This window comes from Armigeres subalbatus, chromosome 2, assembly GCF_024139115.2.
Source record: "Armigeres subalbatus isolate Guangzhou_Male chromosome 2, GZ_Asu_2, whole genome shotgun sequence".
NCBI classification, from domain to species: domain Eukaryota; kingdom Metazoa; phylum Arthropoda; class Insecta; order Diptera; family Culicidae; genus Armigeres; species Armigeres subalbatus.
The window spans coordinates 259,341,797-259,356,768 of NC_085140.1; the positions used below are offsets into that span (position 1 = coordinate 259,341,797).

General features: G+C 37.6%; 1 protein-coding gene across 8 annotated transcripts in view; it reads right to left on the minus strand.

The window, feature by feature from the left end:
* The window catches only part of LOC134212133 (cGMP-dependent 3',5'-cyclic phosphodiesterase-like), a 208,371-nt gene that overhangs the window by 22,047 nt on the left and 171,352 nt on the right, over positions 1-14,972 (minus strand). For all 8 annotated transcript variants that reach the window (XM_062689721.1, XM_062689727.1, XM_062689726.1 and 5 more), the window contains exon 7: positions 8,277-8,407. In XM_062689721.1, coding sequence (XP_062545705.1) covers positions 8,277-8,407 — 131 coding nt within the window. The remainder of the gene's footprint in view (positions 1-8,276; positions 8,408-14,972) is intronic.

Genomic DNA, 14,972 nt, shown 5'->3' on the forward strand with positions numbered 1-14,972 from the left:
AAAAAGGTTTCCAAGCCTCTTGAAAGGAGGCTCCCAAGCCTCTTGCCTTGCAAAGCAACAACCAACTCTTGAAAGGAGGCTTCCGAGCTTTTTGAAAGGAGGCTTCCTAGCCTGTTGAAAGGAGGCTTCCGAGCCTGTTGAAAGGAGGCTTCCGTGCCTCTTGAAAGGGGCTTCCGAGCCTCTTGAAAGGAGGCTTCCGAGCCTCTTGGAAGGAGGCTTCCGAGTAGAGGTATGCGCCGGTCCGAAAATCGACGGCGGCGGCGTTTGTCAGAATTTTGGTCGGCGGCGGCGGCGTTTCCGGCGTCACGCCGAAAGCCATTTTAACCGGCGGCGGCGGCGTGATTTTTTCTATAACGTTCTCGAAGATTTTTTTTTTATTTTTTGGACATCAAAGGGAGTGATTTTTCTATAACGTTCTCGAAGATTTTTTTTTCTCATTTTTTTGGGATATATTCAAGACATCAAAGGGAATTTTTTTTCAAAATATTCGTTATTAGAAATTATTTTCGAATTTTTCACTGGAACTACTTTGCAGCTCTTTGTCGCTCCCAAAAAAAATTGTTTGAAGTTTCAGGGGAAAATAATTCAATATTTGCACGTGAAACTTTTCAGAATTTTCAAAAGAAATTGTTCTAAATTTTGTACTCCAGTATACTCAACAAAATATTTTGTCAAATTTACACTGAACATTTTTCGGAACATCCACGGGAGACTCGAGAATTAAAAGATGAGTCCCTGAATGAATTCCTGGAGGAATTTTTAAAGGTAATACAGAAATTTCCGAAAGGATTCTTTAAAGAATTTCCGCGGTAGAATATGAAAAGATTTTGAAGAAGAAAAAAATCTAAAGGAAATTGTGGGGGATTTCTGCTGAAGGAATTTTTGATAGAATATTGAATTGATTTTCCAAGGAATTCCCAGAAGAATTTCCAAAAGAATTTCTAGAGGTATTCTCGAACGAATTCTAAAAAAATCATATAATTCCTCAGAAGGATTCCAACATGAATTTATGAATAGATTCCTGAAGGCATTTCGAAATCAATTTCTATGGACATTTTAAGAGAACTTCCGAATGTTCAAAGGAATTTATAGAATTGAAACTCTCTAAACAGAAAGAACAAACATAGTTTTATCAAATATATCATACTTTATATCTAAGAAGTGATAGTTTTTCTTTAAAATAAAAATGAAAACTTTGGAATCGAAAGTTATATATTTAATTCGAACATATTTTCGTAGGGTCTAGTAGGGTTTCTAAGTTTTTGAACTTTTATTTTCAAAACGCTCAATATGAAAACATAATCACTCAAGGTGACAGCTGTGCTCAATGATACGAAAGAAACAGCAATATTTTTGTTTTGTTGACATATTTTCACACTTGCTCGCACGCTTAAGAAATATAGTAGATATTTCTGTATTTTGTATTTCTGGCTTCAAAAACCAAGTAATCGTTCGGATTTCCAGCATACAAAATGGGAAGAAGACGATCTCGAGATCACTGTTCATTCAGGTTAGTATCGCACAGTTTTTTGTTTAAATTAGCAGCTGCTGAGGTTTCTGTAATCTCGTTTTTCAGAGCCTTCACGTTTCGTCTTGTTTTTATCACAAGTACCACCAGAATACCGTTGATGAAGCATGCTTGCCTAATATTCCCAAAACTAATCCGGGATTATTTGCACTCGGTCTATGCGATTAAGATCAATATCTAAGAGTACTGGAGCTGTGAAAAAATGGAAATAACTGCCAACATGCTCAGAAGACACCGCATATCAAATCCTCATCGGCATTGATTCCGGCTGATAGCAGAACAAGCAATATCGGTAATAATAATAAATATTTTCGAAAAACAAACTTTATGTAAAAAGTTTATTATGTGGAAAACAAGAAAGGGAAGAAGGGAGGGAAACTTGTGGGAAAAGGGGTGTGGGAATTTTCCAGAAAAAAAAAACATTTTTTATTTTAACAGTGCCATTATATGGGTTTCAAATTTTTACAATTTATTTCGAAAGTATTTAAACTTTTGTTTCAGGGGTGGGTACCAGATGACCATCAACTTTTTTTTTAACAGTTTGCTAACTTTTGCTTCAAACATACACAACTCTCTACGAAAAAGAACCAATGCAATTTTTTATTTTTACCAATGGATTTTTTAAAAACACCAATGAAATTTCTTGTGTGTAGAAATGACCGTAAAAATTTCCGGAGAAGTTACTGGAGGAATTCCTCAAATCAATAATCTTTTCTGGGAATTCTAGAAACACAGTAAAGGAATTTCCGAAGGATCCTCCAAATGAATTTTCCTAACAATATCCAGAACAATTCCTTATGATGTTTTCTAAAGTTTTCGTAAATAAATTTTCGCATGAATTCCTAAAAAATCCCCAAGGATTTAAAAAAAAATCGAAAGCATTTTTCGAATGTATTCCCAGTAGAGCATAAACTCTAGTGGCGCTGTAACCATTAAAATTATTCTGTTATTCAAAATTATTTGGCTTCAATAAGTTTAACTTGGCATATGCTGTAGTGTATGATTGGTTGCATTGGTTTTTTGGCTTCTATGTTTGAGCACAATACTGCCCCACTTGCATAACAGTCCCATTTGACTTTTAGTCACTTTTGAGTTAACCCAATGAATAGGGTTCAGTTTCTAATAAAAAAATGCGATTTTGTATGCCCATAACTGAAAAAATACCAAGTCATAGTCCCATATTGAAAGTACCCACTAAGAATTTACATGAACTAGTTGCTCAAAACTACGCTTTACGGTAATCCAGTGAATGATGAACAACTAAGCAAAATTTCAGAAAGATACGATAATGTTTCAATTTATAAGATTTTTTAAAAGTTATTATATGGAAGATGCGATTTGGAACTTCAATGGCTATCATCGCAGTATGCGAAAAAAACGGTATGGGACAAATATGTGAGTGGGGCAGAATATATGTTGGAGCGACATTAGCAGTTTTATACTTTTTCATCATCTGTATTTCAGAAATAATTTCTAAAGGAATTCCTTAAAACATTTCCGAGGAATCTGATATGAGCCAGGCGTGGGCTGAAAATCTCATTAATAAAGACATAAAATTTTCCGATGAATGTGCAGAAGGAACTCGTAAAAAAATTTCCAAAGGAATCGTCAAATGATTTTCTGAAGGAATATCCGTACGAAGTTCTGAAGGAATTCCCGAAGAAAGTCCCAAACAAATTTCCGGAACAATTCTTGAAGAAGTTTACGATCGAATCGATCGAATTTTCATAAATCTCCAAAGTATTTTACGAAGGATACCTAAAGGAATTTTTTTATGGAATTCTGGAGGAAGTTTCGAAGGAATTCCTGAGTGAAATTTTTTCGAAGCAATTCTTAGAATGTCTCTTTGAAGGAATTTCCAATTTTATTTCCTGGAGGAATTTTCAAAGGAATACCTGAAGGAATTTTTAATTGAATGATCGAAACAATTTCTGGATGAACTAATTTACGAGTCAGGGTCATAAAGCAAAACCATGCAGAAGGTGGCTGGGTTCAATTCCCGATCAGGTCTAGGAAATTTTGGAATTTTTTGTTACCTCCCTGGGCGTACAAATGTGTCATCGTGTTGGCCTCACTATATACGAATGAAAAATGGTAACCCGGCTTAGACAAGCCGCGCATTTAACAACAGTGGAAGTGCTTAATTAACACTTAACTGCGAGGCAGCAATGTGCTAGTGAGATATGCAACCTCTGCCAATAAGAAGAAAAAGATGACGAGAAAAAATGTTGTGAGACCACCAATAATTTCTTTTGAAAACGTGTTTCGTTTGACTTGTTTGAATTGATTATCATGCTGTACAAATCTGTGTATGGCACGTTTGTTTTTACCCCAAAATTAATGTAGAGTACCTGAAAAAACTAGAAAAATTAGGGAATTTTGTTTTTACAATTGAGTAGACACCTAGTTCCACTAAAATTCAGAATTTATAAGTGAAATTTTTGAATTTTCACGGAAAATGTTCAGTATTTCAACGAAATTTTTTCCGGAAGGTTTTGGATTTCTTTGTATTGTCCATGAAAAAATCTTCAAAAATTTAATTGGAAAACATTTAAAACATGAAAAGGTCGTCGACCAAATAACATTTTCGACCACATAGCTTTGGGCTAGATGGACTTCGGTCAAATGATGTGCTTGGTCAAACTACATATTCGGCCTAACAACTTTCGCCCAAATTACTTTCTGCCAAACGACAAAATTCTATTTCAGCGAGAGCTTCTTCGGAATTTCCCCTCACAGTTTTTCTTAGTTTTTACGGAGAGGTTTTCGGAATTTCAACGGTAGTTCTCAAGGAAATCATTGGTATTTTCACGAAAAAATCTCTGGGGTTCCAACGTGATGATGTCGGGATTATTCGGAAAATTCAACTGAATCTTCGAAATTTCCAGGAAAAATTCTGCGGACTTCTTCAAATTTGAATCGGCGTGGAAAAATATAGATCAGCGGCGTGACAAATTTTAAATGGTGGCGCGCCGATGCAAAAATGTCAGCGACGGCGGCATGCCAAAAACTGTCGACGGCGTGGCGCGGCGGTGCACACCTCTACTTCGAGCCTCTTGGAAGGAGGCTTACGAGCCTCTTGAAAGGAGGCTTTCGAGCCTTTTGGAAGGAGGCTTCCGAGCCTCTTGGAAGGTGGCTTTCGAGCCTCTTGGAAGGAGGCTTCTGAGCCTCTTGAAAGGAGGCTTCCGAGCCTCTTGAAAGGAGGCTTCCGAGCCTCTTGAAAGGAGGCTTCCGAGCCTCATGAAAGGAGGCTTCCGAGCCTCTTGAAAGGAGGCTTCCGAGCCTCATGAAAGGAGGCTTCCGAGCCTCTTGAAAGGAGGCTTCCGAGCTTCTTGAAAGGAGGCTTCCGAGCCTCTTGAAAGGTGGTTTCCGAGTCCTTGAAAGAAAGGAGGCTTTAGAGCCTCTTAAAAAGATGCTTCCTAGCCTCTTAAAAGGAGGCTTCCGAGCCTCTTGAAAGGAGGCTTCCGAGCCTTTTGAAAGGAGGCTTCCGGGCCTTTTGGAAGGAGGCTTCCGAGCCTCTTGAAAGGAGGCTTCCGAGTTTCTTGAAAGGAAGTTTCCGAGCCTCTTGAAATGAGGCTTCAGAGCCTCTTGAAAAGATGTTTCATAGCCTCTTGAAAAGATGTTTCATAGCCTCTTGCAAGGAGGCTTCCCAGCCTCTTGAAAGGAGGCTTCCGAGCCTCTTGAAAGGAGGCTTCCGAGCCTCTTGAAAGGAGCCTTCCGAGCCTCTTGAAAGGAGGCTTCCGAGCCTCTTGAAAGGAGGCTTCCGGGGGAATATTCAAAAGCAATTTTCGGAAACATTTAAAACATTTTTGCGGGAAATTCATGAGTTTATTTCTTGAAAGTGCATAAGAATTTTCCTTGAAAATGAAAAAAAAAAATCCATTGCAAATTTAGAAGAATTTCTCCTATAGATTCAAAAAAATTTCCCTTGAAGTATTCCTGGAGAATGAATAATTTCCCCAGTAAATTTATTAGAATTTCACTTGGAAATTCGGAATGTTTGTTATTTTGAAATTAGAAATTCCCTGGGAACTACCCCTTGAAAGGTAAGAAGTTTCCATTGGAAATTTCGAAGAATTTCTTGAAAAGATTCATAATTGACATAAGAATTTGTTTGAGAATTCAAAACAAATTCGAATAAGTTCCAATTGAAGGTTCAAAGGAATTTCCCTAAGGAGTGTTCCGAGGAGAATTCAGAATAGATTTCCATTGAAATTCAAGATCAACAAGACACCCGATTGGTTATAATGACAATTTAATAGTAATTTTCGTTATAATTCTTGTTTTAAAATGTCCAAAGTAGCCCCGCACGACGGTATTATAGAATCTATTTATGTGTTACAAATGGAGGTGTATTGAATGTAAAAGAATTCCGTGGAAAAAGCTAGATGGACTTTTCGGGGATATTAAAAAAATAGAAAGCTTTCAATTAATAACTGATGAAATGCTAATAGAATACTAAATTGAAAAGCAGGAAGAAGAAGAAGATTATGGGAAAATTCCGAATTTCGGGGAGGTAATTTTTACAAAATTTTGAATATTTTCTCATAAAAGTGCAAAGGCAACAAAATCACCACGGCGAACAATGCCTCTGCCCGTTAAATTTGCTCCCGTCCCGGTATGATGTCCAAAACGCCGGTGTCCCCGAGATAAATTTTGACAAATGCGGCTGCCGATGATTTTTGGACAAGCTAACACCTCTACACCTGATACCAACATTTGATTGAATTATGTGTATTTTTTACACATCCTCTAAATATTCAGCAGTCAAACCCCCCTCCCACCATGTGGTTTATCGTGATAAATTTCCAAACGAAGATACGGGTCATACTGGGGAATGGCTCGTTATGCCCATAATTTGTACGAGCACCCTGAACGAACAAAATAGAATAAAACCTAAGCTGGCAACGAGGCGCATTTAGGATCAAAAGCGACATGATCGTTGAATGATAGTTTTGAATCTAATAGCACGCCTAGATCCTTAACGATGCTTCAGATAGGCGTCAGAGACCTCATTAACAATCCAGTAAAGTTTAAAATCGTCGACAAACCATTGTCAGCGCTCTTTCAGACGCGCCTTTCCGTCCTTCAGACCCAGCAACCTGAGTTCAACTCTTCTTTTGAAATCAGCGTCAGGATAAAAAAAACAACATGTGAGCCCAAAAGGCAAGAGCGAAATGCGATTACAGCAGCTCTTCGTGGGTGCGTGTGTACGCTATGGAAATCTGCCAAGAAGGGGGGCGAATCATGGCTTGCTGTTCACCGATTGACTACCCAAAATTATGTCAAAGTGACCCAGATTCGGCAAAACCGTGGTCACATTAAGTTGAGTAAGGATACCTTCCAAATTTGGATACCAGAACCTGTGAAAAAATCTGGGTAACGGATAGATATCCAGGCATTTATGCTCCAAGATTTTGTTATTGTATATATGTGCGTGCACATGTGTAGCTTCTTAAAACAAACGAAAAACATACATACAATTCTGAACAAAAAAATTGTTTTCGTATTTTTTGCCAGAATACGTAAAGAAAATTATTTTGAGCTTTTTAGTGGAATGTCTTCACTTGTCATAAGACGAGTTTGTACCTTACCATTTAATTCCACCACTTGATTGTACCTTGACAGCATACGCATTTCGACCTCAACAGTAAGGTCGTCTTCAGTGTCAAAGTCGAGTCGAGTACGAGACACTGAAGACGACCTTACTGTTGAGGTCGAAATACGTATCTGTCAAGGTACAATCAAGTGGTGGAATTAAATGGGAAGGCACAAACTCGTCTCATGACAAGTGCAGAATATGTAGTTTTGGACGAAGTTTCAGAATATACAAAAATCTATACAATTGGCCAAGAATGTCAGATATGCAGTTTTTCAAACAAACGGTTCAAATATTTCAGATATAATATATTATTGTTAAGTTTCTGTTCACTGGAATACAGCTCATAAAATGCAATGCGAACCGAATAGTTAAAAATTTGGGAAGTCTTATTTGGTAAGATCAGAGAAATAGGAACCACTGACATTGGCATCTTGGTTCCGTAGTTTTGATATCAATGACTGTTCGTTCCAAAGGAAAGGTCTAGATATATGGTACCAATTTCACGTTAGTTTATGGTGTACATTGTGTGCTAAAGAAGCAGAGAAAAGGATGGGAAGCATCGCTTTTATGTTTGCATAAATCACAAAAACAGAATAGAGCGTGCAAGAAAAAGGATAGAAACCCGAAGAAAGGTTCTTTCTCTGAGCTGACACAAACAGATTCTTATTCCATACCTTATTACAAAGACGTTGGAGGAAGTATTAAAATACTCATAGAAGAATAAAAAGCAGAAACTCACCAGCTCGGTTTAGAGAAAATTTAATATTTGCCAAAATAATTCGTAAATAACTTTTACTTGTGATTTAAAGTTATGCACAATTAGTTCGGGTGATATTCAATCGATTGCATACATTATTAAAATACGAATTGTTCATAAACCTTTTTCGAAGTATTTTCATTGATCGAATGCCAATTTCATCGTTTTCATTTTCAGAAACTATCAGTTAGGGTTCGTTTACCCAAGGATCTATAAACGACGATTATAATTTGTTGTTGATGTGGTTGATGGAAACCAGATTTTAATTGAAATGTCCATTCATTGGTTCATGCTAAACGAGTGGCTTTTAGTTCCAACTTTTTTGCACGAATAAAAGAAAAGTGCAATCCAACTTGCAAGTGACAAGCTTATGATGAGTGCTCTCCTACCTCGTTGCCGTCGAACACTTTCGACACCAGCTCTCCGGTTTGTTTATCCAGCAGGAAAAGCGAACAACGTTCGGCAGCGGCAAGTTCTTTGGCTTCTGTCATCACGCCCCGCAGCAATTGGCCAAGATCACCTGAAATGATAAAAAAAAGTACGGCGTCAGTGTTAATTAGAAATTCATAGCAAATCATATTCAAATAGAACGATGCAGCCTAGTACTGTAAGTGTGAAGGAGGATGCCAACAATAGACAGTATGGAGTTGGATATAGCCCTTACGAGGTGTTGTGTGCCGTAGATTGGATATGTGTTATTTACACATGAGAAATACTCGCGTGTTGTTTGCACTAGTTGCATTTCGAAGCGAATTCTATCATTCTTAGGGGGATTCTTAAACAGGAAAAAATAGCGTTTCCTATTTGTTTTTTGTTCTTTACATGAGAACTTATCACATTTAAAATTATGAATTGAACAAATTAAATCATTTCCCAATTTCCCAACCGCGATTATTCCACTATTTTTAAATATTCATGATAATTATTGATAATCTTTTTGATCTGAACAGTAATTTAAAAAAGTAGATATATTTTAGGTGGCAACTTTAGGAAAATGAAAACATTGCTTACTTAATACTTGTTCCATATTTAATAAAAAAATACGCAAATTCCATCCAAAGGGGATTGATTCAAGTCTGTGTGCATGGCACGAAAATCTGAAAAATGAAATGAATATCCTTTTTTTGCTTTCCGGGCAATACAACACGACTGGAACCACATGATGCAATACGCTTTTTGTGCAATACCGTTTGGTACAGTAATCCGTACAGAAAATGGTTTGATAATAGGTGGCATAACGATTAAATGTACTAAATTTTTCTTAAGTTTGGATTGGAGAAAAGCGATTTAAAACTTCATCGGCTATTATCTCAGTATGCGAAAAGCAAAATGGGACTGATATGAAAGTACCGGCAGAACAATATGTATAGAAAAGCTTGGATTTGCGGATTTCGTTGTCCCACGGTAGTGTGTTTTTCTGGATCAGTCGCCCAAATGCTCAAATTGGGATTGTACAATTGTGCATGCATTCACATGCATTTCACACTGAGAAGCGCACGAAGCTACATTGTTATTTTCATATTTCACGCTCGCACTGAGCTTATCGTCACCTGTCAGACGTTTTGAATTGGATTTATATAGGCCGTCACCCCATGAAAGGTCAACGTCATAACATGATGCCATTATTTTTATTCCGCCATATGCTTTTAAAATTTCCAATAGAGTAGAAGATTGTTCTGCTTAGTAAATTAACGTTTTATTTCAAATTCTTCTAGTTTGACAAATAATCTCACATTCTAAGACCTTTACCTTTATTTTTTAGTCGATCTTTATCATAGCAATTATCAAAGCAAATTTATTAGTTGTATTTGTGCACTTATTACTATCAATAAACCTCTGTGTACATATGTAGTTTCTCAAACAAACGAAAAAAAATCATAAATTGCCGAACAAAAAAATACAAGAGGATAGCCCTATAATCGGCTATGATTACGTATATTCAAGTATAACCCGTTATTGAATGTACTCAACCTCAAATTTACAACACTGGCTGCATATCATATTGATCTTCCACTCGAAACAATAAGCTCTTTGTGACCTTATAACGTATTAAAATTACCAAACCTTTGCAAGAGCAGCCATTTGTTGATTTTCCTAGCGTTGAAATAAACTGTAATAAAATTAGTAAAAACGATTTTTATGTGTTGAGTCATTTTGTGGTGTAAGCGAATCAAGATCATTCTCTCCTACATGGACGTAGCCAGCATTTTGAACTGGGACCAAACAGACCAATATGAGAGCTTTTGATTGGAGTAATCAAATTTATTCATTTAAAAATGTTTCTTGAGGTGTTTTGAAAAGTCAAACGAGAAATGGATGGTATTTACCATCACAATTTTTGTCTCTCTATTAACATTGAGCATTCTGAATCAAGAAGCCGAATAGTAGCTCCCAGTTGAATCTCCAACCGTGGAAAAGGGATTAACACTACTCATCGGCCGCATCGCCGCTGAAGCCACATCACAATCCTAGAAGACACCATCTTCAAAAAATAAAGGAGAAATAAGCAGAATCGGAAGTGGCGCGAAACCATAACTCTCGCTTAACTTTTCAGAAGAACCTAAGCAACATTTTTTTTCATGAATTTATTTGAATAGCGCAATCAACAGAACAACATTAAAGCTTGTGATTGCAGTACTCAAATTAATTCATGAAAAAAATGTTACTTAGGTCCTTTTGAAAAGTTAAGCGAGAACTAGGATAACTAGGTAGCGAATATAACCACTACATGAGGAATAATAAATAGAGCTCTTGTTAATAAACAGAAAAACATATAATTTGTTGGTGGCAATATAGTTACCACTGCCTTATAAATGGTTAAACCGCTCTTTGCGGAATCCCGATCAAAACGGCTCGCGCACCGGAAAGCAGCTTTCTTGAATTCAATAAATTAAGCCCGTAAGTTTGAACGGATGGAATTACTAACAGAAATCAAGCTTCCACGCCAAACGCCAATGCCACCGGAACAGTCTATTTTCGCAATTAAACCTTCCTTTTCAGAAAATGCTGGTTTTGAGAAGAATCATTTTAATTTTCTTTCCCAAATGCGCCTTTCCAACTAGAGGTGTGCGCCGCCGCCGACAGATTTTGGCACGCCGCCGCCGGCGGCATTTTTGCATTGGCGCGCCGCCGTTTAAAATTTGTCACGCCGATTGTCTATAATTTTCCACGCCGATTCAAAATTCGAATTTTTGAAAATTCGAATAATCACTTAAGGCAACTAATTGCGGATCAATCACACTCATCACACTTTTTTTTCCCAAGCATGTGCTTTTTGGTGTAGCCCATAGTATCGAAGTATGTTTGTTTTTACAGCCGATAATTGCTACAACGACTCAAATTGATAGCGTTTTGCTTTGCGTCTAAGTGTAGTAGCGCTCGGCTTTGTTCCGCACACTGAAAGGACAATATGTGACGGGTCGCCGTCAGGTTCCTGTCGGTAGGCAGTGGAAATTTTTGCATATTTAAATATTCTATCTATGTATCTCAAATGGAAAATAAAAAAGCAACATTCCTCCAGAGATTTTGACGAGAATCTTCCAAGCATATTGAAGGGAGCCTTCAGGGATTCTGAAGGCAATCCACCAGGGATTCCGACAGGAATGTTCTATGGATTCAAATGAGAACCTTATGAATATACTCCATCCTTCTAGGAACTTAGACTTCAAGGAATATTCCAGAAATTTGAACGGGAATGTTCCAGTGAATCCGACGGAAATGTTTCAGGGATTCCAATGAGAATCTTCTAGCGATTCAGAATGGAATCCTCCAGGAATACCGACGAGAGTATTCCAGGAATTCCGACAGGAATGTTCCATTAGGCCGAATATGCAGAAAGAAGCAAGAAGTGAAAATGAGAAGTTCTCTCTTCACCTTACCCCTTCTTCCTCCTCCCTTCTCGCATCTTCCTTCTTCTTTCTTGCTTCTTCTTTCCTCTTTCTTCCATCTTTTTCTTCTTTCTTCTTTCTTTCTTCTTCCTTAATCTTTCTGCTTTGTTTCTTCTTCCTTTTACCTTTTTCCTTCTTTCTTCTTCCATTTTCCTTCTACCTTCTTTCTTCCTCCTTTTTAATTCTTTCTTCAATTTTCTTCCTTCTTTCTTCCTCTTTCCTTCTTTCTTCTTTCTTCTTCCTTCTTTCTTCTATCTTCTTTCTTCTGCCTTTTTCCTTCCTCTTTCTTCTTATTTCCTTCTTCCTTCTTCTTTCTTCCTTCTTCCTTCTTTCTTCTTCCTTCTTTCTTCCATCTTCCTTCTTCCTTCTTTCTTCTTCATTCTTTCTTTCTTCTTCCTTCTTTCCTCTTCCTTATTCCTTCCTCCTTTTTCCTTCTTTCTTCTTCCTTCTTCCTTCTTCTTTCTTCCTTCTTTCTTCTTACTTCTTCATTCCTTTTTTCTTTCTTCCTCCTTTCTTCTTCCTTCTTCCTTCTTCCTTCTTCCTTCTTTCTTCTTCCTTCTTCCTTCTTCCTTTTTCCTTCTTCCTTCTTTCTTCTTCCTTCTATCTTCTTCCTTCTTTCTTCTTCCTTCTTTCTTCTTCCTTCTTCTTTTTTCCTTCTTCCTTCTTTCTTTCTCCTTCTTCCTCCTTCCGTTTTCCTTCTTATTTTTTCCTTCTTCCTTCCTTCTTCTTCCTTCTACCTTCTTCCTTTTTCCTTCTTCTTTCTTCTTTATTCTTATTTCTTCCTTCTTTCATCTTTCTTCTTTTTTCTTCCTTTTTCTTCCTTTTTCATGCTTCCCTCATCCTTCTTCCTTCTTCTTTCATTTTTCTTCTTTATTCCTTCTTCTTCTTCTCTCTTCCTTCTTCCTTCTCCCTTCTTCCGTATTCCTGCTTCTTTATTCCTTATTCCTTCTTCCTGCTTCCTTTTTCCTTCTTTCTTCTTCTTTCTTCTTTCTTTCTTCTTCCTTCTTTCTTTTTCCTTTTTCCTTTTCCTTCTTCCTTCTTCCTACTTCCTTCTTTCTTCTTCTTTCTTCCTTTTTCCTTCTTCCTTCTTCCTTTTTCCTTCTTCCTTCTTCCTTTTTCATTCTTCCTTCTTCATTCTTCCTTCTTGCCTCTTCCTTCTTGCTTCTTCCTTCTTCCGTCTTCCTTCTTCCGTCTTCCTTCATCCGTTTTCCTTCTTCCGTCTTCCTTCTTCCTTCTTCTTTCATCCTTCTTCCTTTTTCTTTCTTCCTTCTTCCTTCTTCCTGCATCCTTCTTCCTTCTTCCTTCTTCCTTCTTCTTTCTTTCTTCTTCCTTTTTCCTTCTTATTTCTTCCTTCTCCCTGCTTACTTCTTCCTCCTTTTTCCTTCTTCCTTTCTACTTCTTCCTCATTGCACACTTCTCACTTCTCACTCACAGTTCTCATTCGTCCTAGCGGCCATTCGGCTTAATGACCGTTCTGCCTAATGACCATTCGGCCTAATGGCCTTCGGCTTAATGACCTTCGCCTGATGACCCAGCATCTCCTAGGAAAGCTGTTTTTTTCTAGGGAGGGCTATGCCCCCCATTTGTCTATTTGGTTATTTGTCCTTTCGGCTGTTTGTCGCTCTCCGCCAAATGTTATTTATGGTCAAACCTTTTTCGACCTAATACAGTTTCGGACAAACGTTTGTTGGTTTGTCAAAAAGTTATTTGGCCCAAATGGTCGTTTGTCAGAAAGGCCATTTGGCCGAGAATGTTATTTGGTGGATATTTTTGACCATACTACCCGCTCAGTAATCATCATTTGGCCGTTGGACCAAATGACATTTTCGATCAAATGGCCCTTTCTGTCAAACAACCATTTTTGGCCTTACAACCTATTCGGCCAAAAGACCATTTCAGCTAAACGACGAGTTTGAAAAGAGTGCTGTTTGGGCATAAATAGCTGTAATCACCCTGGTTTATAACGACCACTACAGATAAAAGATGATTGAATGTAAAATACTGTGGAATAAATAAATAGTAGTCATATCTCCTCCACCATGGCTGGATGGTCCAAAAACGGTCGTCTTTTATTTTACCTGACTAACACACAACGTATTTTTAGGGTCCTATCCGCTGCGCGATCATAATTGGTGCCGTGACCAAACAGTTAATTGATCCGGATATTATTTCTAAATCTGCACAGCAGTATCAAATTGTAAATCGTTGTCATGTGTCGATAGTGAAACGCAAGCCGAATGATGCCGTCAATTGTGTCAAATTCTTATCCCTCCAAGCTACGGTGGTGTGGCCCGCTAGGTAGCCACCTGGCAGCAAAGTATAGGTGCGTTCTCGATCCAGTGTGGACTACAGACAGTTCTAATCAAGAAGCATACTTTCATCGGAAGGCGAGTGCGATTGAGAATTTTTTGATGACCACATTTGCAACGCTACTATCCACATATTGCGAAAAAACAACAAAGCATCGAGTTCACAATAGTTTTAATTCTCGTTTCTGTGATAATCATTGCCCAGCCGCCTTAGTGTGTATGTTTGTTTTCCAATCAATTGAAAACCGTTGGTTTTGGCGGGCGGTATGTTTGGGCATAAATAGCTGTAATCACCCTGGTTTATAACGACCACTACATATAAAAGATGATTGAATGTAAAATACTGTGGAATAAATAAATAGTAGTCATATCTCCTCCACCATGGCTGGATGGTCCAAAAACGGTCGTCTTTTATTTTACCTGACTAACACACAACGTATTTTTAGGGTCCTATCCGCTGCGCGATCAAGTGCTTTTTCGGCCAAATTCTCAGCCGTACGTTGCTTTGGCCAAATGAAATTTTTGGCCAAACTGTTGTATAACTGTTTCACCCAAACCTTCATTTCGGCCAAATACAATTCGGCTTGATGATTTTCAACTTAACGTATTATTCGGCCAAATGGCTTTCTGATTTTCGGACAAATGAGCCTTCCTCTTTATTAAGAATTTTCCATTGAATTTCCAAAGAATTTCATATGCACAATACAAAGAATTCCCTGTAGAAATCCAGAGAAATTCCTTCAAAAATCCGATTTTTTGTTGAAATACCGAACGGTTTCCCAGATTAAAAAAAAATCCAGTTGGGTTCTGAATCATTTTGGTTAAAATTTTGTAAAATTTACCGTGAAAATTCCAAATAATTTTCCATAGAAAATTTAAAGAATCACAT